This window comes from Prionailurus bengalensis, chromosome E4, assembly GCF_016509475.1.
Source record: "Prionailurus bengalensis isolate Pbe53 chromosome E4, Fcat_Pben_1.1_paternal_pri, whole genome shotgun sequence".
Taxonomy (NCBI): Eukaryota; Metazoa; Chordata; class Mammalia; order Carnivora; family Felidae; genus Prionailurus; species Prionailurus bengalensis.
This window is the reverse complement of record NC_057360.1, coordinates 63,276,667-63,299,519: the sequence shown is the minus strand read 5'-3', so window position 1 is coordinate 63,299,519 and position 22,853 is coordinate 63,276,667. Positions and strand designations below refer to the sequence as shown.

The window sequence follows — 22,853 nt, the reverse complement described above, 5'->3', positions numbered from 1 at the left end:
GACCCATGCTTACTAATTTTGTGGCTTTGGCTTCAAAGATTCTCATTAGCAATAGATCTCTTATCCTTTTTACAAAGATTATCCCCCCACCTTCACCCCCTAGAATATTTCTTTATAGTGGCAGACACTCAAATGGATTTTATTTTTTTTTAATTTTATTTTTAAGTGTTCTCTACACCCAATGGGGGACTCGAACTTACAACCCCAAGATCAAAAGTCACATGTTCTACCCACTGAGTCAGCCAGGTGCCCCTCTAATGAATTTCAGTGGTCTGCTTGTGTCTTCTTAAATTTTGATGTGCTGTCCACCAGAAAGGTCCACATTTTTGGTCTTTGTTTATTTCCTTAAGTCCTCCAACTCTTTATGCTGTGGACTTGCCTTGAGGCTTTGCGCGTCCCCCTAATGGCTCCCATCACACTTTTCTTTGATTGAAGAAGACCCACTATTTTCCCTTGTTGAAATAATCCTCCTTAATTCAACCAGACTTGCTGTCTCAGGCTGCCTGAGCACCGTCCCTGAGACCTATCAGCACCTCCGAAAGACACTTCCCTTGGAGATGAGGTGGACTCCAAACCCAAATATGGTGGCTCACTATGTCTCACCGTGAAAAATCCGGTCTCTCACACCCTGATTTTCCTCCTGGAAGGAGTAGAACAAACACACTTGAAGAACTCAGCGTATGAAACAGGCAGAGCTCAACTGGACGGAAGTTTGCCGGAGATCCCAGAAAGCCGCCAAAGAGTCAGGGAATGAAAACGGCTCTGTGGAGACCTTCGCCTGCATCTAGGCACCAACCCCAGATTCTTAGTAACGGTCTTGGGCTCCCATCCTCATTGGCAAGACTGCCAAATGACAAAACTAAAACAATTAATAACAAGTTCAATGCCCTTTATTTAAGGGAAAACATTCCATGGGTTGGGGGAGTACAGGACCTCACAAGCAGTAGAGTACTCTTCCTGAGGGATTTGGGGGAACAGTGAGTTTTATAGTTGGAAGAGGCAACTAGGAAATGGCCTGATCAGCTGGAAGGTTGGAGATTTCCCTATAAGGCTGGCAGTTCCCTCTTTTCTAGGATATGGAAAGCTAGCCAAAGCCACGTAGATAGATCGTGATTGGTGTACATGAGGTTTCCTTGACAGGTGTTTCCTGTAAGCACAGGCTGACTTAGATTTAGATTTTGTGATGTGGGCCAGGCCACTGGCAAGGGGGCTTCCATTTTGTGAGTCTCGAGATACAAATTAACCTGATTGGTTTCTAATGATATGTTTCAAGTATTGATGTCCGATCATTGGTGTCTTGTCACAGGGGAAGAAATTCACCTGAAAATCAGATAAGGGCTGGAAATAGATTGGGGTTAGGAGCATTGAATGAAGCCAGTAGTAAAAGCCTGCAGCTGATGGGCTGAGGCTGTTGAGGTTTCTGAAAATTATGGGTGTGAGAAGAGGTGTGACGGTGTTATTTCCTTGAGTATTAAAGCTTGCTTCCTGTGAGGGCATTTGGGAAAGAGGCCCCAGGAAAGGGCCCTGAGAAGAGAATCTTATGTTCTGGGGATGAAACGGTGATGAGGATGGTGATAGAAAGCAAGAAAAGGAAACTAGCCTTCATTGGGTACCCATGATGCACCAGGCACTTGGCTAGCCCTCCAATTTTCATTTCTCTTCCAAAAGAACCTTGGATGCAGTGGTTCTCAACCCAGGGCAACTCTGCCTCTGAGAGAACATTTGTCCAAGTCTAGAGACATTTTGATTTTCACAACTAGGGTGGCCCCTGGCATCTCGCTGGTAGAGGCCAGAGGTGCTCTTAATTATTCTACAATGTATAGGACAGGCCCTCCCCGTGAGAACCGTTTGGCCCCAAATATCAAGAGTACTGAGGCTGGGAAATTCTGCTTGAAGGGTAGTCCTGATTACCTTCTTCTTCTTTTTTTAATGTTTATTTATTATTTTTGAGAGAGACAGTGCAAGCAGAGGAAGGGCAGAGAGTGAGAGGGAGACACAGAATCCGAAACAGGCTCCAGGCTCTGAGCTGTGAGCACAGGGCCTGATGTGGGGCTCGAACTCACGAACCGGGAGATCGTGACCTGAGCCGAAGTCGGACGCTTAACCGACTGAGCCACCCGGGTGTCCCTGATTACCTTCGTTTTTACAGACGAGCTATCTGAGGTTCTGAGAAGCTACCTAGCACTCAAAACTAGACTTATCTAGCTCCAAGGCCCGTGCTGCTTCGCCATAGTGACAGGGACAGGGATGGGAACGAGGGTGGCGAAGATAAAGAACCAGGGCACAGCTTGGTGCTCAAAAGATCCCTGTTGAAGGAACGAGCAAAAGAATGCATGTCCAAGGGGAATAAGGGGACGGCGATCATCATCCTGATTCCACCTGACACACCTCTTTGTTCGTGTTTCACCATCCAGGAGTGAGTCAGGGATTGGATAATAAAGAAAATTGAACGATGGTGGGCGCCTGGGCCTCCAAATGGAACTAGAAGTCGGAGAAGACTGACTCCACATTCTTTTCCACTGCTTTTTCTAAAGACCTGGGAACAGATAGGAGGGTCTGAGCTGAGCTTGGGTGGCCATTCCCCTCTTGCTCCCAGAGGCTGAGCCCGGCTGTGTCCCAAAAGACACAGAAGTTGTTTCCCAGTTGCTGAAATTTCTGTGAATTTGGAATTGGGCTGGGCCAGATCCATTCTGGGAAGCTCCGAATCTTCTGGGAGGGAACAGTTGAGAGGAAAAAGGGTGGAAGGGGAGGGGCCTATGGTAAAACAACATTTCTTTTCACTTCCTCTTTGGGACTTCAGAATTGGTCTGTCCTCCCCCGGGGTGGAATCGGTCAGGCCTCGAGAGAAGTCTGGGACTGCCACGCCGGTGCTGCCAGGGCCACCGTGTGCCAGGAATTGATGCAGATCCCTTCAACCCGCCCCCTCCCTGCTGCCCGTAGTGACCGAGCCGAGTGTGTGCCCTGCCCCCCTTTGGGCGACATGCTACTGTGGACAGCTCTGCTCTTCTTGGGTGAGTCTGGGTCCCCAGAGGCAGGTGCACTTTCTTACCTCAGCTGCTGCCACCCTGGTTGGGCAGAGGTCGGGCGAGGATGAGGGGTGGCACGGGAAGCACATCAAGGAAACGAGGAGGGTGAAGGCCCGCTGATGAAGAGCAAACTCGGACAACCCAGCTGGCCTTGGCAAACAAGAACACTGGCAGTTTTGGTGGTTGCTTTTAGTGTCTTTTGCCCAGGATCCCGGGGCAGTCAGGTCACTGGTGCTCTGCCACTCACTACACCCGAAAAGTCCAGTGACCTAGATTTGAGTGACTAATGAGTGGCCAGCACGTTTCCCTTCCTTAGAAATTTGTGTTTCCCAGGGACCAGATCTCAGGCGGGAGGGCTAAGGCTGTCTGAGACAAGGGGTAGGGAGGAAGCAATAGCCATTCTCTGTGCCCCTGAAACCACTTCAGGCAGCAGAAACCTCTTCTGTTCATGTGTCAGATTCCCCTGGGAAGGAGCACAAGAGGGTTGTCCAGGGAACAGGGGCTCAGAGAACACCCGACCTGGACAATTCTGGAATCGCCCGTCGTAGGACCAGAGAAACCACGCATGCCTCTTTGTACTGCACACACGTGCGCGGGGCTAGGTCCTGGGTCTGATGTGGAGAAAGCCAGAGTCCTAGGCCAAGATGGAGAGCCGAAGACTGATGGTGCCGGCTGGGCAGAAGTCGGGGGAGACCAACTAGGGGAGCTCTGTTGCCGGGATTGTCTCTCCAAGCTCAACTGCTAGAGTTTCCAGCCTCAAATACACCTCAGGATGGCCCCAGACCCCGCAAGTCAGGGACTCTGACTGATAATGAAATCTGGGCATCTCTGGGAGCCCTCGGCCCTCAGTGCTGAATGATACTGGGACAGGGGATGGAGGTGAGAAAGAGAGGGTGTGCCCTCAGGAGCAGGATAAAATGGACGGAAGGGGCATAGCATGTTAAAAGGGCGCTGGGCGGTCTCCTTTTTCACAGGGGGAAGCTCAGGCCTGGAGAGGGGCTATGCTTCTCTGCTGACAGTGCTACTGTCGTGCAGGTCACCTGGGCGACACTTGATGTTTTCTCCCGTTTGCCCTTTTGCTAAGTCACCTAGGGTTTGGTCCACTTTTCCCGTTCTTCCTTGGGCCACCACATTTAGGTCTTCGTCGCTCGATAACTCAACTTTTAGAACGGCCTCTGACCCCACCTCGAATCTCTTGTCTCCTCTACTCTGAATCCATGCTTTACACTGAGGCCATGACCTCTTCAGGTACAGCCACAGCTGAGTCACAGCACTTCAGAAACGCCTCCAGTGCTGCTCTACTGAATAAAGCCTCCCTTCTTTTTTTTTTTCTTTGTTTTTTTAATGTGTATTTATTTTTTTTTTAATTTTTTTTAACGTTTATTTATTTTTGAGACAGAGAGAGACAGAGCATGAACGGGGGAGGGTCAGAGAGAGAGGGAGACACAGAATCTGAAACAGGCTCCAGGCTCTGAGCCATCAGCCCAGAGCCCGACGCGGGGCTCGAACTCACGGACCGCGAGATCGTGACCTGGCTGAAGTCGGCCGCTTAACCGACTGAGCCACCCAGGCGCCCCTGATGTGTATTTATTTTTGAGAGAGATAGAGACAGAGCACCCAGCAGGGGAGGGGCAGAGAGAGAGAGAGAGAGAGAGACACGAATCTGAAGCAGGCCCCAGTCTCTAGGCTGTCAGCACAGCGCCTGACGCGGGGCTCAAACCCACCAACGGTGAGATCATGACCTGAGCCCAAGTCGGACGCCCCAGCGACTGAGCCACCCAGGCGCCCCAGTAAAGCCCCAATTCTACTCTCTTAACCATGTTCCCATTGCCCCAAGTGGGTCTTCCTCTACAGCCAGGCAATGTGTACGTTGCGTTTCCTGCAGAATTTCTACAGATTCCACAAACTGCCCTGTTGAAACATTAAATAAATACTATGTACAGGCCCTGTTCTACGACTTGGGGATTTACCAATGAATAAGACAGACGGCCTTCCTGACCGGCCTTCCTGACCTAAAGCACGCGGTCTTTGTCTCCCTTACAATGATTCTACCGAGGGTGTGTTCCCTACCATTTGTTGAGTGTGGAATGAATAAATGGCCGGTGACTTCTCTCTGCTTTTCTCATCTTTTTCTTGTTTCTCCTCTTCCCCTCCTCGTAGTCTCTACTTCTTTATCTGCTCTCCTGTCCCGCACTGTCCCTCTCACCAGTCCCACGCTGGTTTTTAGCTCTCACCTCTACGTCAACAGCTTCCAAACCTATCCCTCTTGTTTGCATCAACTGCAATGGCGTATTTGCACCTGCCGGTTGGACGCCTCCACGTTGATATGCCAGCTCAGAAACAAAACATATTCAAACTCAACATCTTCGCCTTACGAATGCACACCTCCTCCTAACACATAGACCTGTGCGAGCGGGAGTAACTTTCTCCTAGCCATCCGCTTACATTACCACCGTCCCCGGTTCTGCCTCTTAAATTTCTCTCGTGTGTGTATCTTCTTCACTTCCCATTGTCAGTACGACCGTGGCCCCTCTTATTTCCCACCTAGACTCATTCAATACGCGATTTCCAGAGCCTTGGCCAATACAATTGATACGGCTACTGCCCTCTTTGAGCTTACATTCTCCTGGGGGATATAAACAACAAGTAAGCAAACACAGAGGCGTAAATATAAATTGGAAAGGGCCGTGAAGATGTAAACAGGAGACTCTTATAAGAGAAATCCTTGTGGGGAAGAAGAGAGGGCGGCCCACTTAAACAGGATGATAGGGCAAGTATTTTCTGAGGAGGTGACCTTGAGCTGAGACTTTGAGCATAGCAAGGATCTAGCCATTGGAAGAGAAAAAGGAAGCAGGTCTAGAGAAGAGGGATGAGCTTACACAAAAGCCCCAAGTGTCAGGAATCTAAAAAGGAGCTCAGTGAGTAGGGGAAGAGGGCCTCAAGATGGGAGGGGAGAGGGGAGCAGAGCCCTCGCCCTGTGTGGCCTCATAAAGATGTACACTTTATTTCAAGAGCAAAGGAAGGCCCTTGAAGGCTTGCAAGCAGGGGAGTGATGTTATACGATCTGATACTTTTATTATTATTTTTTAATGTTTATTTATTTTTGAGAGAGAGAAAGAGAGCACGAGCAGGGGAGGGGCAGAGAGAGAGGGAGACACAGAATCCGAAGTAGGCTCCGGGCTCTGAGCTGTCTGTGGAGAGCCCAGCATGGGGCTTGAACTCATAAACCGTGAGATCATGACCTGAGCCAAAGCCACCCAGGCGCCCCTCTGATCTGATATTAAAAATTTTTCTTAATGTTTGTTTATTCTTGAGGGAGAGAGAGAGGGACAGAGTATGAGTTGGGGAGGGGCAGGGAAGGAGGGAGACACAGAATCGGAAGCAGGCTCCAGGCTCTGAGCCGTCAGCCCAGAGCCCGACGCGGGGCTCGAACCCACGGACCGCGAGAGCGTGACCTGAGCCGAAGTCGGACGCTTAACCCACTGAGCCACCCAGGCGCCCCTGATGTGATATTTTAAAAATAACTCCGGCCTTTCTGTGGGAAGTGGATTGTAGGGGGACACAGGAGTGAGGAGAGGAGTTAGGAGGTGGAAAAAAGCTGGTGGTGACCTAAACCTGCACGGCAGTCACGGGCACGGAGTGAAGCTGACAGACTCCAGGCCTAAGCGGGAAGCAGAATCAACAAGATTCACTGATGTGAAAGGGGGTGGGGGGCTTGGGAGAAGGAGGGGAATAGAGGTGAGTTGCAGTTTCCAGGCTTGGCTAACTGGCTAGATAGTGAAGACGTACACTTTCGCGGGGAAGAACGGGAGAGAGACGTTAGAGGGAACCAGCAACGGCAGAGTCCCAACTGCGGCGAACGAAACAGTGAATGGAAGTAGAAACGAGGGTGGCCCACGGGGGGAAAAAAAAACATTTTTGAGAAATCTGGCTCTGAAAGGGAGCAGAGCAATGCTTTTAGAATTGCATGTGGGATCAAGCGAGAAGCTTTTTTTTTTTTTAAATGAAAGATCCTGGGATATGTTTACGTTGACGGGCCAGACCCGGCTGAGAAGGAGAAATTGATGATGCAGAAGAGGATGGGAGTAACAGAGAGAGGGAAATGCTTGCCAGGGTGACAGAGATAACAACACAGCCTGGAGACGGACCAGGGAGAGACGCAGGGAGGCTTTGCCCAGAGAACAGGGAGAAAGGAAGTTGGACAGAGGTGCAGACTGAGCTGGGGGAAGGCGTGAGGTTTCCTACCAGCTTGTGTTTTCTGTGAATTAGGGAGGAAGGAGTCGGGCTTTAGGAGAGAAGGGTTCCAAGGCAGAGGGCAGGGAAGTTTTGGCAGCGAGAAAAGATGAGTGTTACTGGGCAGCAGAGCAAATTTACTGGAGAAAATTGTCAGAGGGGCGCCTGGGTGGCTCAGTTGGTTAAGCGCCCTACTTTGGCTCAGGTGGTGATCTCGCGGTTCATGGGGTTCATGGGTTCAAGCCCCGCGTCGGGCTCTGTGCCGACAGCTCAGAGCCTGGAGCCTGCTTCAATTCTGTGTCTCTCTCTCTCCGCCCCTCCCCTGCGCAGGCTCTGTCTCTGTCTCTGTCTCTGTCTCTCTCTCTCTCAAAAATAAATAAACATTGGGACGCCTGGGTGGCTCAGTCGGTTGAGCCTCCGACTTCAGCTCAGGTCACGATCTCGCGGTCCGCGAGTTCAGGCCCCGCGTCGGGCTCTGGGCTGATGGCTCAGAGCCTGGAGCCTGCTTCCGATTCTGTGTCTCGCTCTCTCTCTGCCCCTCCCCCGTTCATGCCGTGTGTGTCTCTCTCTGTCTCAAAAATAAATAAAAACGTTAAAAAAAATTTAAAAAAAATAAACATTAAAAAAGAAAATTAAAAAAAATTTTTCAGAATGACAGTTCAGTGTCCTTTTGAATATGGTGACCGCAAATTTATAGAAACATCCATCTGCCTGCTTGTGTAGGTGATTTTAGTAACACACAGCTGAACCAGTAAAGACAGGGACAATACAGAGACAGCCAAGGGTAAGGAAGTTAAGGGGATTTGCATAAGGGGCTTTTTTTTTTTTTTTTGAGGGGATGCTTTGTAATGATGAATCATCAGATCCAAACTCCAGGCTGATCTTTGCTTTTCTCTCTTACAGGTCCAGTCCTTGGGACACCTGGTAAGTGCTCCCCCCACATCCTCTCCCTCCCCCAGCCACCTTCTTCCTCTACTCCCAGCACCCCATCTGGAGGGGCCCTGAATGCACCAGTAACCCCATACTGAAGCGGAGTCTCCCGGAAGGTGCCCCGCCCCCTCCCCTCCTTTCTCTTTCCCCTTCTCCCAGGGAAGCAGGGGAGCCTGGGGGGCATAGGTGGCTTCAGCCCTTCCGGTTCCCTGCTGGTGAGCTGTCACAGATACCGTCACAGAACATAACTCATCGTCTCTCTCGCACCTTCCTCTCCCCAAGTAAAATCAAGAGCCCAGACAATTTTAGTTTCAGCTGCACACAAAATCCCATCATCTGCCTGGGATGTCTCCGTGTGTTGATAAATTTTCCACTTTGGGTGTATCTGAGGGCTTCGGGGCCTGTTTCCCTGCATAGAAATAGGAGGAGAGACCCCTGGGTGCAGCTTGCTGAAGCAAACTCTGCAGGGCCTTCTTTCTCTCTGCCACTAAGCTCCCCAGGTCCCAGGCCCCCCGGGGGGGGGAGGCGGAGGTTCTCCCTGGGGCACTGAACCCAGGATCCCTAGACTGCCCCCCAGCCCCAGCCTTTCTCTCTCTTTCTTTATCCTTTTGAGGCCACAGAGCCTCCACTGTACTTGGGTGAGGATAGGTCTAGTCTAAGGGATAAAGATTGACATCAGGTCAGAACGGAAACCTGATGTCTGCCTCATGCCTGACACGTTCACCAGATGCTCCCACGGTCTTCGTCCAGCTCTGCAGAGAGTTTATCCACAGTGTTCACATGCCTCAGGTTACAGGGGAGGAAAGTGAGTTCCAAAAGGGCGTGCATGTGTAGTGTGTGTGTGTGTGTGTGTGTGTGTGTGTGTGAAAGAGAGAGAGAGAGGAAGGAAGGAAGGAAGGAAGGAAGGAAGGAAGGAAGGAGAAAGAAAGAAAGAAACAAAGAAGAGAAAGAAAGAGAAGAAAGAAAGAGAGGAAAGAAAGGGAGGAAGAAAGAAAGAAAGAAAGAAAGAAAGAAAGAAAGAAAAGAAGGAAAGAAAGAAAGACAGAGAGAAAAGAAAGGAAAGAAAGAAAAAGAAAGAAAGAAGAAAGAGGGGAAAGGAAGAAAGAGGAAAGAAAGAAAAAGAGAGGAAAGAAAGAAAAGAAAGAAAGAAACAAAGAAAGAAAGAAAGACCTGCTTCGGATGGCCCCCGGTGACATATACTTCCAGAATGTTTGCCTTGCCCCTTCTCCCTTTCTCTTACCTCTTGCCCTGTCTTTCTGAGGAACGGTGGCGACACTCTCTGAGGGGACCTGGCTTCCCAGGGGCCCCTGCTGTGGGGCCCTTGTACGAGTACAAGGAGCTGCCTACATTTGCAGAATGGTTCTGGGCCGGGTTCCACGCTTGATGTCCCCAGCGGGACCTCGGGTGCTTGAAATTCGGGGCCCGCTGAGGCTCTTGGGGCCCCTTTTCCTCATGCTTCCCCTTCTCTCTGCCCCGGAGCAGGTCTCCCGAAGGCTGTGGTGGACCTGGAGCCCCCGTGGATCCTCGTGCTCCGGGAGGACAATGTGACTCTGAAGTGCCAGGGGGCCCACACAGCCGGGGACCACTCCATCCGGTGGTTCCATAATGGGAGCTCCATCCCCACGCAGGTCCGGCCCAACTACAGCTTTAAGGCCACCGAGAAGGATAGAGGGGAGTACGCGTGCCAGACGGACCAGACCAGCCTCAGTGACCCCGTGTATCTGGATGTGTTTTCCGGTCAGTGGAGGAAAGCCCCGGGGACGGTCCGGGAGGGCAAGGAGAGACGGAATCTGCTTACAGAGGTTTTTTTAGGGAAGCGAGGTGGCCTGTTTACTGGGAAGCATCGTCAGTGAGCTGTTTGAAGTTGTTTTCTCCACCTGTTTCCCTTTTCACCCACCCCCTTTGCTCGGTGTGTGTTCCTAAGAGATTCCTGATTGAGCGAGAACATTACGAGGGCTGCAAACAAGCAGCCCCGGGGTGTGAGAGAAGCAGAAGGAAATTCTGACTGCATAGAAACCCATTTTTGTAGCGGTCACGGAGCGCAGACGGACCACAGCTGCGTCCCTGGCCTGGACATTACCAGCCGTGTAAACACCGAGCTACGGTCTGCCCTCGGGCCTGTTTCCTCATCTGCTCCTGGGGGCTAATTATGCCTCCTTCCCCAGGTCCTGGTGGTACCAGCATTTCCCTGCCCCCTGCCCTCCGGGCAACTTGACCTGAAAATTGTGTTTTAACTAACTTTTGCATTTCCAGCCCCTGACGAGGGCAGGCCTTAAAGGATGTTTGCTAAACAGAGGACCGGTTATACAAAGCTCCGGGCAAAACAGTCGTTTCTCCCGAAGAAAAGCCACCAGGCCATTGAGATGCATACCCGTCACTGTCACTCTTCCTGTCGAACCTTTCCCTCACCTGATTCCCGAATTTTCCTCAAAAGCACGGGGCCTGCTGCCCACCCCACCCCCACGGCCCACTCTCAGCCCAGCAGGAAGTGACAGGCCTGGAGGGAAAGCTCTGAGGCCGGCAGGGCCTTGACCTGTGTGTCCCTGTCCCTCCAGGAAGGGAAGGAGGTGAGAGCGTCCCCCTCAACCAAGCCCCCCCAGCCGCCCCCCCCTCCCGCCCCAGAGTGCGTCCGCAGCCAGCCATTGGAGCAGGGAGGGGCTGTGTGCGCCTTCTCTGCGAGGCTTCCAGAAGATTGCAGAGGACTTTCATTCCCAGATTGACAGAAAGGCCCTTGGACTACCCGAAGAACATATGGGGGCCGCGAACACGAAACTGGGCCCTGCTCTCAAGATCTGCCCCAAGACCCATGGGCTCAAGGAGACCTCAGGTGGCCCGCTCGCAACCCAGCCTGAGGCGGACACTCCCCAGTATTCAGGTCCAAACCTGGTGCGATCACAGACTTGGCAGGGAAGGAAGGGCCAGTCACCTAGACAGGGAAGAGATGTGCAGGAATCCGTTGCTGGGGCCACGTGGCAGCAGCTTTGGCTTTTTCTCTGGGCTCTACTTTATTATTACTACTTTTTTAAGTTTATTTATTTTGAGAGAGAGAGAGAGAAACAGAGCACGTGAGCAGGAGAGGGGCAGAGAGAGACGTAGTAGGGAGAGAATCCCAAGCCGGTTCTGAGCTGTCAGCGCAGAACCCGACTCGACGCGGGGCAGGATCCCACAAACCGCGAGACCGTGACCTGAGCTGAAACCAAGAATCGGATGCTCCTCAGACTGAGCCACCCGGGCGCCCCTCTACTTTAGTTTTTAAAAGCTTGACAGTCTCAGCATTCCTGCCTACCCTCGTCCCATCTTCTGAAAGAGGCAGTCAGTCCAGGGGACCAGGGCCGCTTGGCCTCACCCTGGAGGGCAGTGTCCAGCCGGGGTCCGGTTCTCTGAGAGGAGGAATCTGCAGAAGGGAAAGGGGAGGAAGTGGGTGGAACGTGTCTCCCCAGCAGGAGGGCTTTTTCTAGCTGGTGGGACCCAAGTGGCAGGATCTGGTGTCATCCTCTGCGCCCAGATTTCCCACTGTAGCTGGGGCACCCCCTGGGTCCTGAGTATCTCTTCCTGTAACCGCGGCAGGGTCACCAGCCAGTGTAGAGACTTGGTTGGCCTCATTCTGGTTGGGGCCAGCCCGCGCCTGGCTGTGGTCATTCTTCCCACCCCCTCCACCCCTACCTCCCTCTAATTCTGCTCTCTTCTTCCACCTCTCTTTCCAATTCGTGCTCAGCTCTGTCCTCCGGCTTTAGAGAAAAGGAGCAGGGTGCCTGGTGGCTCAGTTGGTTGAGCATCCGACTTCGGCTCAGGTCATGATCTTCGTGGGTTCAAGCCCCGCGTCGGCCTCTGTGCTGACAGCTTGGAGCCTGGAGCCTGCTTGGGATTCTCTGTCTCCGTCTCGCTCTGCCCCTCCCCTGCTCATGCTCTCTGTCTCTTTCTCTCTCTCCCTCTCAAAAATAAAAATTAAAGAAAGAAAAGAAAAGAAAAGGAAAGAAAAGAAAAGAAAAGGAGTACCTGGGCTGAGGTCAGGAGTACAAATATCCCTCATAGGCTCTGTTCCCTATACAACAAAATTACTAAATATTTTTTTCTTCCTCGGTAAAAGGATGAAAATTGGGGGGAAGGGGTACGCAGCAGGCTAGTGCCCCGCCCATGACACTGCTGCCTTCAGGCAAAGACCCCGCTGAAGTAAAACTCCACGTTACCAACATACGTCAAATAAACTAATATTTGTTTCACGTCCATGATTTCGTACTCTCCCGGAAGACGCGTGTCGCTGCCGTGTCCCCTCACATGTTACCTCCTAGGTCAGACTGGATCTCTCCCATCGCTCCCCCAAGGAAGGGACCGCATCCTGGGGTCTTTTTTTTTGGTGTTTTGTTTTTTCTTTTTTTAATGTTTATTTATTTTGAGAGAGAGAGACAGAGCGTGAGCAGGAAAGGGGCAGAGAGAGAGGGAGACACAGACTCTGAAGCAGGCTCCAGGCTCTGAGCCGTCAGCACAGAGCCCGACGCAGGGCTCACAGACTGTGGGATCATGACCTGAGCCGCAGTCGACAGCTTACCTGACTGAGCCACCCAGGCGCCCCCCCCCCTTTTTTGGGTGCTGTCTCTTGTATCCTTCTCACAAGGGCCTCCTGGGCAGGACGGGGCTGTAGCTGCCCTCTCTCGGGACAGGAAAGAGAAGACGGGCATATCCTGAACACCTACTACGTGCCAGAAACGATTGTAGATGCGTGGTATTACGTCATCCATTTTCACAGCTGAGGAATCCACGGCCCAGAAGAGGCCCAAGATTGCTGAGCTCCCAAATGATGGAGCCAGCTTTGGAGACCAGGGCCGCTGGATTGTGATCTCTCCACACACTGTGTCCCACCAGTAAGGACAGGGTGGGTCTCAGAGTTGAGTCAAGACCTGCTGGGTCCTGGGGTCCCTTTGTGTCTTTCAGACTGGCTGGTGCTCCAGACCCCTAGCCTGGTGTTCCAGAAGGGGGAGCCCATCGTGCTGAGGTGCCACAGCTGGAGGAACAAGCCTCTATACAAGATCACGTTCTTCCAGAATGGAAAATCCAAGCAGTTTTCCCCCATGAATTCCACCTTCTCCATCCCACGGGCAAACCTCAGTCACAGCGGCGAGTACCATTGCACGGGACTGATAGGGAAGAGTCTGCAGGCGTCACAGCCCGTGGCCATCACCGTCCAAGGTGGGAACCCCATCAGGATGGAGAGAGGACTGGGGGCTGGACAGTCATGGCCGAGGTCCTACGGGCCTACTTGGAGGCCTGAGAAATGCCACAGCCGAAACAGTTGGGCGCTGAGGCAAAGGGGGGAGGAGGGGGGGGGCTTGATAAATATTGGCCAAGGGGCAGCAGTAGGGGCTATGGTTCAGAGCCCTCAGCCTCAGGTCCCAGCTGAAAAGGCTGTGTGCCGCTGAAAATGCAGGCCCCTACTAAGGACAGCGATGGCACAGAGCTCCCTCATTGGTGCAGAGGTTCCTTGAGCTCCTGGACGTCCCCAAGAACTGAGGGTTTCGGTTCTTCTTAGTTCTCGTGCCATGTACATTGGCTTGCTCCCCAAGGCAGGGCGTGTCCCCGACAGTTCAAGGTCCTGCTGGGTCCAGTGGTGGTGCTTTCCACCAAGGAAGGCTTCAGGCCCCCCTCCCTTCTCTCCCTGAAGCTGACAGGAGCCCTTCCCTCTGCCCCCACACAGGCCCTCGTGTGCCCCTAGGAGGCACCTGGTGTGGGGGAGGCACACATCCAGCCACAGCAACCCCATTCAGGGGAGGTGGGGGAGGAAGTGAGTGTAGCATCTGCAAGGGACCCAGACACAAAGCAGCTCCCGGGGAGAAGCACTGAGCACTGTGGGAGGTGGGAGGGTACCGCCTGTCCTGAAGTCTCTCCTCTTCAGGGTCCAGTTGGAGCGACTCCTCAGTGACAGTGATGATTGCGGTCACGGTCGCTGGCGTTGCTGCCGTGGCCATCCTTGCTGCCGTTGTGGCCTGGTTCCGCCACAGGCAAAAGCAGACTTCAGGTTTGTGGCTTCTCTTGGTTTCTCTTGTTATCAGTTCCTACTTGGCCAACGCCCTAACCCCAAACATTTCCAGAACCCTTCTCTTGGGGCTAAGAGAATCCTTATAATTCAGACATAGCCCCTTGTTTTGTTTTGTTTTTGTTTTTAGTTTACTTATTTATTTTGAGAGAGAGGGAGAGGAAGAGAGAGAGAGAGAGAGAGAGGGGCAGAGAGAGAGGGAGAGAGAGGATCCCAGGCAGGCTCCTTGCTGTCAGTGCAGAGCCCAATGCGGAGCTGGAGCCCACGAACCGTGAGATCATGATGAGCGCTGAAATCAAGAGTCAGATGCTTAACCTCCTGAGCCACCCAGGTGCCCCCACAACCCACGTTTTCTTCATTCATTCATTCATTCATTCATTCAACAAGGCTCGAACAAACTTGTGTACGTGCACAGCACTGTGCTAGGCAGCGGAGGCTAAGTCCGATCTCCGCTCTCAGGGAGCTCACGGTGCAGTGGGAACGACAGATGTGGGAACGGCAGAAGTCCAAGTAAATCGTTACAACTGGGCGGGATGACAGCAATGGTGGAGAGTTGCAAAGGCTATGGGGCCAGAGGACACGAGAGCCCACACGATGCAGCACGCGGCGAGCCATCCGAGAAGCTTTCTCGCGACGCTGTGGCGCATGTAGTGACCCACGCACACGTGGTGGGGCCAGACCACCCGAGTTCAGATCTCGGCTCCACGGCTCCCCCGCTTTGTGAGCTTGGGTGAGTTATTCACCATCTCTGGGCCTCCGTGTCTTCATCTGGAAAGTGAGGACGCTAATCGAGCCCACCTCGCAGGATTATAGGAGGATAAACAAGGCTGAGCTCGCACGACAGTGCCGAGTACCTAGCCGACAGCACGCAAGTAAGAGCCGTTGTCATTATGGAGGAGGCCGTACGTGAGGGGAGCAGGTAGCCAGGCCAAGTGGGCCGGAAGAGCATTCTAGACATGGAAATGGGGAACACTGCAGCCGGGCTGGGACTTGAGGGAAGGGCAAGGAGGGCGCTGGAGGCAGTTGGAGGCACTGAGGCCATGAATTGCAAGGCACGAAGGAAGGAGGCGTGAGTCAGGCAGGCAAATGGACAAGGGCCGGGTCACGCAGACCGCGGAGGCCACATTAAAGAACGAAACTGTGTTCCAAAGAGGATGGCAAGACCACAGGAGGGAAGTAACCGTAACTCCTCGCTCACTTCCCCTCTGCACCACCCAGCACAGTTTGCCAGGCAGCCTTCCGTTCACTGATGGGCGCGCTGAAGATTCTGGGCCCTTGGAAACCAGTTCCTTCCCGCTTAGCACTAACGCAAAGGAGCTGAGAGAGGAGGGCAGGTGCCATAGAGATCTAATAGGCAAATCGTCGCTGTTCCTCACGTGGAAAAGCCGGCTTGCTGGAGAGAAACTCGGAAGCCACCCAGGGGAAGAAGGCGGAAGATGACTCAGAGCCATTGAGAGGAGGAAAGACTGTTACTAATACCTCGCAAAGCGCTTTGCAAGCCTGCACCTCAGTCACTGATGACAAGCAAATGCGGAGATGCAGAGACACTGAGTGGGAGAAAGTAGTGCTTTTTCAAAAGGCAGAACGAGCCCGAGAAAGATGCCTCGGAGGGGCCTTTCTGGCGGTCCCAGGAGACGCCACGGTTAACCCAAGGGCCCAACCTGTCTCTCTGGACCAGCCCTCTTACAGGCAGGGCCTGGGCAGGAGAGCCAGGGCGTGGGGAGGAGTCTCTGTGGGGGAGGGGTCTGTGTTGGTTCTAATCCATTCCTGCCCTGGGTCCTTGTCCCAGGACTCAGGCCCCAGCCCACAGTCCTACTAACCTTCTGTGTGCACCCCCCCTCCCCCATGGCTCTCCTAGGATACCCTGAGCACAGGGAAATGGGAGAGACCCTCCCTGAGGAACCAGGTGAGTGCAGCTCCCCGCCTGGGGGCCTGAGGTGCCCTGCCTGGGGCTGCCAGGTGGATTGGAGTCAGCAGGAAGCGGCTTGTGTGAGTTCAGCTGGGAGCGTAGGAGAGGGAGGGGGCGGTGGGAGGAGGACAGGGGCTCAAATCGCTTGGTCAGTTCTGAGACTAACTCCTGGGCCTCAAGAGGACCTCACTGGGGATGAGGGGCAGAAGACCACCCACCTGTCCCAGATAGAGAGGGGAGGGCCGTGTCCGAATTCCGGAGCCAGGAACGCTGGGAACGTTTCCAGAGCAGGAAATAAGAGATATCTGGGCCTCTCTGTGGGGGTTGGCCAAGCTGGCACGAGACAGAGGTTAGAAATGGTAAGACTGAGACAAACAGGATTGAGAGGAAAGGAGGGGGAGACCTAGGGAATACTCCCAGGACATGGTGAGGAGTCTCTGGGAGTGATGGGGTAAGGGTGGGGCATCAGGAGGAGATCTGGGCTTGAGAAAGTTCTAGAGGACTGGGTGCATTCATCAGTGAGCTTCACTCGTGGGCAAAGCTTGGGTCCGATGCCCACTTGAGTAAGTTTATTAAACATGGACGTGGTCCTAGCTCTGTCATCGTCATCAGGTGGAATCTCGAATGTTCCCCACCATGGGGGTGCAGGGACCTCCCTGAGGACAGGAGTGGAGTGGCCTGGATGACCTCGAAGCCCTTGCAGGCCTGACACTCTGAGAGTCAGTGACCATTCAACCCCCGGCTGAGGTAGGGACAGGAGTACTCCAGGCGACCTCCCGACTGTAGTTTAGCTGGAGCACGAGGGAACCCAAGACATTCTCGAGGGGCTCCCCAGCAGCAGCAAGAGAAGAACAGGAGGCCCTCGAGGACTCTGGGTCAGACGGCAGGAGTGTGACTCAGAAAAGGACCAACAGATTCGAGAGCTTGAGCAAAATGGCGTTCGTCCCGCTGTGCTTTGAGCAAGGCCCTTGCCTTCTTGGCCAGGTCACGCGGGGACGCGGGGCCTGAGCCCACACCAGGCCAAAGCAGATGTAGAATAAAGCCCCAGCACAACTGGGACAGCCACCTGGAGGTTTGGCTCCGTCCATACTGGCATAAATATATTCCACAAGTATTTATTTCAAAGCCAGGCACTGGGGCTGGTTGTTTCCCATCAGCTGGCGAGGTTGCTGGGATTATTGAGAAATGTATTGGAAGGAGAATTGGGGAAGAGGTTTGCCCCAGAATTTGCAGCATGGCGAACAGAGACTCTTTGTGTTCAGAGGGGGAGTGGAGACACTAAACGTATTGTCCCAGACCCTCCAGCCCCTTCCTGAGGAATGCTGCTTCGCAGATACTGAGGCTACTTCCCGCCCTGGCGAAGTGAGCTTTTTGGCAAAACACATGTGGGAATTTGGTGTGTTTCAGCGATTTACCAGGGAGCCCACTGGCCTGATTTGCTTGCTTCCCTCTTTCCCTCCCTCGCTTTCACCGTTGCGCTTTCTTTCCTTTTAACGTCAGGGAGCATCACCTTCTCCTGAGAGTTCCCAGCAAGATGCAGGGCATCTGGCCGATGCCCAGCCGCCCCCCACCCCCACCCCCGGTCTCCTGGGGTTGGCAAAAATCTGGACTTGACTTCCCTGTGATACTGAACAGCTCCCAGCTCTTCCCCGGTTCTCAGATCCCCCGAGCTGGCTCGTTTGCCTCTAGAAAAAGTCAGCCACTCTCTGAAACGCACGCAGCACAGACTGCCTCCTTCTGCCAGCTTGGCCAGGGTGGGGAGCCTGGGTGGTGAACGAAGCTCTTGGCCTACAGGTCCTTCTTGCAGGTCTGGTTCGGGCTTTGTCTTTGCAGCCTCTGCGGCAGTGTGGTAGGTCCTCTTCTGCAACAGTGCCCTGGCTGATCTCTGTTCTTGTTGCCCACAGCCAATCTCACGGATGCTGAAGATGCCGCCAAAGTTGAGGTGAGCCGTCCCAGCCATCTCCTTCTCCCCCCTCTTCTGCTGCCTCCATCCCTGTGACTCTCCTTTCTGCTTTCTCTAGGCTGAGAATGCCATCACCTATTCACTTCTCTTGCACCCGGAAGCCATAGAGGAAGAAGCAGAGGACCCGGATTACCAGAACCACATTTAATCTCCATTGTCTTGCCTGAGATCCGGGGAGGAGAATCAGAGGGGCCAGAATCAGAGAATCAGAATTCTTGCCTGGCCTGAACTCCCCTTGGGGAGGACGAGAGGATGCTGCGGTTCCAAAGAAGGAGAAGGACTCTTCCAGAGCGACCTGTGTGAATCCTGAAGCTCCCTGTCCTCAAAGACACTACGGCCCCAGACAACTGACTGTAGTGAGTCCTTCTGCGTCTCTGTCCTTCTCACCATCGAGACTCTTCTGCATACATCCACACAGCAGATAAAAAATTACATTTATTAAGAGATTGTAGCAACATGGGAAATATTTATGTCACAGGCACATGAGAAACATTACGGAAGTATGTACAATTTCAGAAATGATGAAACAGACTAACATTGGCCAACACATTAAAAGTGGTTGTTTCAGGGTCATGGCGTTAATTATGGGTGCTTTCCATTTTCCTTCCTTATTTTTCTACACGGACCGTGTGTTCCTTTTATAATAAAATACTATAAAAACAACTTTCCCTTTACCTTTTAAAGGCCGTATTGGTTGGAGTGTAGACAGGTCTATTTCTTTCCAGCGATACAAATCTTGGGCAGGTGGTGATGGGAAGGAGGTGGAGGAGAGGGAAGATTTGGAGTATAGGGTGAGTGTCCCACTTAAAACTGACTACTCTTGGGGCACCTGGGTGGCTCAGTCGGTTGAGCGTCCGACTTCGGCTCAGGTCATGATCTCACGGCTCGTGAGTTCGAGCCCCGCGTCGGGCTCTGTGCTGACAGCTCAGAGCCTGGAGCCTGCTTCTGATTCTGTGTCTCCCTCCCTGCCCCTAACCCACTTGCATTCTGTCTCTGTCTCTCTCAAAAATAAATAAACATTAAAAAAAATTTAAAAAAAAACTGACTACTCTCAGCAAACACGTCTTCTGGTTTCCATGTCTTCTTTCTTTTCCTCCGATGGCAAAGAAAACAATCGCTTTGTTTTGTAACACTTGTTCTCAGGAAGCCAAGCTTCAGATGAATCCTCAGGAGAGATTGCTGACTTCCTGCTGCTGAGGTCCTCCTATATTTACCAGCAGGACGTGACCCCCTCAGAGAAGCCATCCTGGCAGGTTCGAAACACGACTGACAGCTCCCCTGAGGGTTTGGTGGGTGCCCTTGGAGCGGCCTCATTTTCCTGGGACGCTAACACAGCCTCCTTGAACAGCATCCTTGCATTTGGGATTTAGCGGCTTCCTTCTCAGTATAGTTTCCATAGCTTTCTAGGATACATCTTATAGTCCCACAATCAGATTTCACACGCACATAGTGTTATAATAATAAGGAATAGTAATGCAATAACCTAATTACTAGGTTATTGAGGGCTTACTTTATCCCAGACTAGGTGCTTTAGAATTAGACAGTTTCAGAGTATTAGCCATTCACATTTCTTCTTCCTGTTCACATGCTCATTTTTATGGGAATAATGTATATCTATTTATAAATTTCCTGGTAGCAACTTATTTCCAAAAGGAAATCAAGATGTCTATGTAAATTATTTTACTACACTAATATTCTTTGCATAAAATTAAAATACAGGTAAGCAAAAGAGATCATTAAAATCACCTATACGCCTAGTAACCGGAAACAGTCAATGCCGACATTCAAAGGGTGCCAATCCGTGTTCCCATCTGTAGCGATAGGTATATGTATTTTAAACATCGGATCACATCGTATTGTCACATGTGCATAAGTGCACATAGACAGAAATTCATGCTCACTGTAAGTACGTAGCTCAAATAATACAGGAATATATCAGGTAAAAGCAAATGCTCCCTTTAACCATCCCCATATTGTTCCCCTTTCTGTGGGTAACTGCTCTTGACCATGTGTGTATTTCTGAATTGTTTGGTATGCATCTAACACATATTTACGGTCTTTTTAAGACCGGAAGTGGGACCATATTTTACAAATGCTTATGCAGCTGGTTTATTTCGATTGACCGCATATTATGGAGTTCTTTCTATGGAACTTTTTTCTTTTTAAGGATTATATAGTGTTCCACAGTGCAAGTACTATACCACATTTTGTTTACCCAACACTTTAAATGTTACCAATTTTTCATTGTTACATACAATGCTGCAATAAACAATGCTTTGGGGGGGGGATATTTTTGACTGCACGTGTGACTGTTTCTGAAAGATAAAGTCCTAAATGTAGCATCATTGGCTCAAAGATACTTTCATATTGTCTCTAAGAAAGCACCTCCATGCCCCACCCCCCCACCCCCCGGAGTATATTAGGGTGCCCAATTCCTGACGCCCTTGTCCATGGTGGGCATTTAAATTTTTACATTTGTGCCAATCTGATTATAATGGACTATGTTATTGTTCCCGACCCAGCATGAATTTCCCTCCAATTTTCGTAACAGACTGATTTTGCTTTGGCACGATTCTGCTGCCTCTGTCAGTCCATGTGGGTAGGTAGGCTCACTGTATACCTATCGGATCCCGGAGGACAGCATGCACCCCAGCGGGTCGAGCAGGTGCCGTCTCCCTGGAAGTTAAATTCTGGAGATTAGGGGTGCCTGGGTGGCTCAGTGGGTGAAGCACCCGACTTTGGCTCAGGTCATGATCTCATGGTTTGTGGGTTTGAGCCCCTCGTTGGGCTCTGTGCTGACAGCTTAGAGCTTGGAGATTGCTTGGGATTCTCTCTCTCTCTCTCTCTCTCTCTCTTTCTCTCTCTCAAAAATAAACATAAAAAAAAATCTGGAACAGATTAGACCATGATGGAAGGTAGGTGAGGTTCATTCATCCCATTGACGCTGCCTGGATGAGACCAACTTCCTACATCCTCGAACCTGCCCTGTTTCTTGTACTTTCTAAAGTCAGTCATCTTCCCCGTAGGATAGGCAATTTAGGTTTCATAGATTTCTCCTATAATATCACACGGACTCGATACCCTTTTTTGGGATACATCTTTGACAAACTTTTGTTCCCTGTTATTATTGGTCTCATCAGGCTTGTCTATCTCCTTTGGAGTCAAGTTTGAAGAATCATCCATTTTACTGGTATGCGGTTGTACACATTTTCTTCTATTTTTTGGTAATAATTTATGTGTCTGTCCACATAAATCGTCCCCCTCTCATACCTTGCTTTGGAGCTCTCTTTCTTTTATCAGCAAGATGATTTCAGCTGGAAATAACAGGAAAGCATGATTCAAATTGGCTTAAACAGTGAGGAAATGTATTATCTCACACAACAAAAAGTCTAGAGACAGGATGTCTCCAGTACATCAGGACTCTGGACCCAGTTTTCTGCAATTCTCTGGGCATGGCCTTTGGGCTAGCAGCAAGATGATTCTAGCAGCTCCAAGCATCAGACCCAAAGATATAGAGAAAGAAACGGACCAAGTACCTCTTCTACATGTCTCTTTCTTGAGTGTCGAAACTTTCTCCAGCAATCTTGCCATATCATATTGGTCAGGACGGGGTAACCTGCCCATTTCTAAGTCAATCACTAGAAAGGGGAATGAGATTGGCCACCATAACTTCCTCAGCTTACCCATTCTGAGGTGGAATGACTGTTGGGGAGGCAACCCCCTTGACCACTCTATCTGTTTTAATCAGACTTGCCAAAGGTTCGTCTGTCTTCTTAGTCCTGTCATAGATTTTGTCTTATTGATCAGGTCTTTGCCTTTTATTTCCTCATGCATTATTTCCTTCCTCCACTTTAGATTTACCTCATTATTCATTTATTTCTAAACTTCTCTTTTTTTTAATGTCTATTTGTTTTTCAGAGAGAGAGAGAGTGCAGTGCAGGGGCGGAGGGTGGGGGGCGGGGAAGGGAATCTCAAGCAACCCCTGTGCTGACAGCAGAGAGCTCGATTCAGGGCTCCAACTCACAAATGAAGTCATGACCTGAGCCGAAGTCAGATGTTTTTTTGTTTTTTTTTTTTTTTTTTAAATTTTTTTTTTCAACGTTTATTTATTTTTGGGACAGAGAGAGACAGAGCATGAACGGGGGAAGGGCAGAGAGAGAGGGAGACACAGAATCGGAAACAGGCTCCAGGCTCTGAGCCATCAGCCCAGAGCCCGACGCGGGGCTCGAACTCACGGACCGCAAGATCGTGACCTGGCTGAAGTCGGACGCTTAACCGACTGCGCCACCCAGGCGCCCCCGAAGTCAGATGTTTAACCTACTGAGCCACCCCGGTGCCCCTAAGCTTATGTTTTCACACAAACTCACAAAGGCTATCACTTTTCCTCTTATTGTGATCTTGGCCACATTCATTAGACTTTTGTATGTATTCCTGTCTTTGTTCCTTATTTCTAAATAATCTATAACTTCAGTTTCACTCCCTTCTTAACTCACGGTTGATAGAGAAGCCTGTTTTATTTTCTTTGTGGTTTTCTTTCCAAGAGGAATAAGCATTATCTCCTTTGTTGTAACTTTCCACTTTCGCTGCACAGTGATGTGGCCTGTGTGATTTTTTTCCCATGGAAATATCTTTAAATGTATGTGGGAAGACAACGCTTTCTTTCATTTCTCTTTATTTTCTATTTTTTCTTTTTTGCTTTCTTTCCTTTTTAAATGATTTTTTTTTTCAGTTAAAGGAACACACACACACGATTTGAATTGTATA

General features: G+C 51.1%; 1 protein-coding gene across 3 annotated transcripts; it reads left to right on the top strand.

Annotated features, from left to right (window-relative positions):
• Positions 1 to 2,776: 2,776 nt before the first annotated feature.
• Positions 2,777 to 18,752, top strand: LOC122475591 (low affinity immunoglobulin gamma Fc region receptor II-like). Of its 3 annotated transcripts, none has more exons than XM_043567528.1 (8): positions 2,777 to 3,011; positions 8,163 to 8,183; positions 9,672 to 9,926; positions 13,119 to 13,373; positions 14,077 to 14,199; positions 16,076 to 16,123; positions 18,031 to 18,068; positions 18,148 to 18,752. In XM_043567528.1, the coding sequence occupies exons 1-8, from the start codon at positions 2,900 to 2,902 to the stop codon at positions 18,235 to 18,237; spliced, it is 942 nt and encodes a 313-aa protein (XP_043423463.1). In that variant the 5' UTR covers positions 2,777 to 2,899; the 3' UTR covers positions 18,238 to 18,752. The 3 variants fall into 3 exon arrangements, with proteins under 3 accessions (XP_043423463.1, XP_043423462.1, XP_043423464.1); XM_043567527.1 differs by having other exon boundaries at positions 16,076 to 16,206; XM_043567529.1 differs by lacking the exon at positions 16,076 to 16,123 and having other exon boundaries at positions 2,778 to 3,011.
• Positions 18,753 to 22,853: the final 4,101 nt, after the last annotated feature.

Bases quoted from the DNA above. Each gene is read 5' to 3' on its own strand.
- LOC122475591 (XM_043567527.1), top strand. From the start codon at position 2,900: ATGCAGATCCCTTCAACCCGCCCCCTCCCTGCTGCCCGTAGTGACCGA. The intron at 8,184-9,671 runs GTAAGTGCTCCC...GCCCCGGAGCAG, and splicing joins TCCAGTCCTTGGGACACCTG to GTCTCCCGAAGGCTGTGGTG. The intron at 16,207-18,030 runs GTGAGTTCAGCT...TGTTGCCCACAG, and splicing joins GTCAGCAGGAAGCGGCTTGT to CCAATCTCACGGATGCTGAA.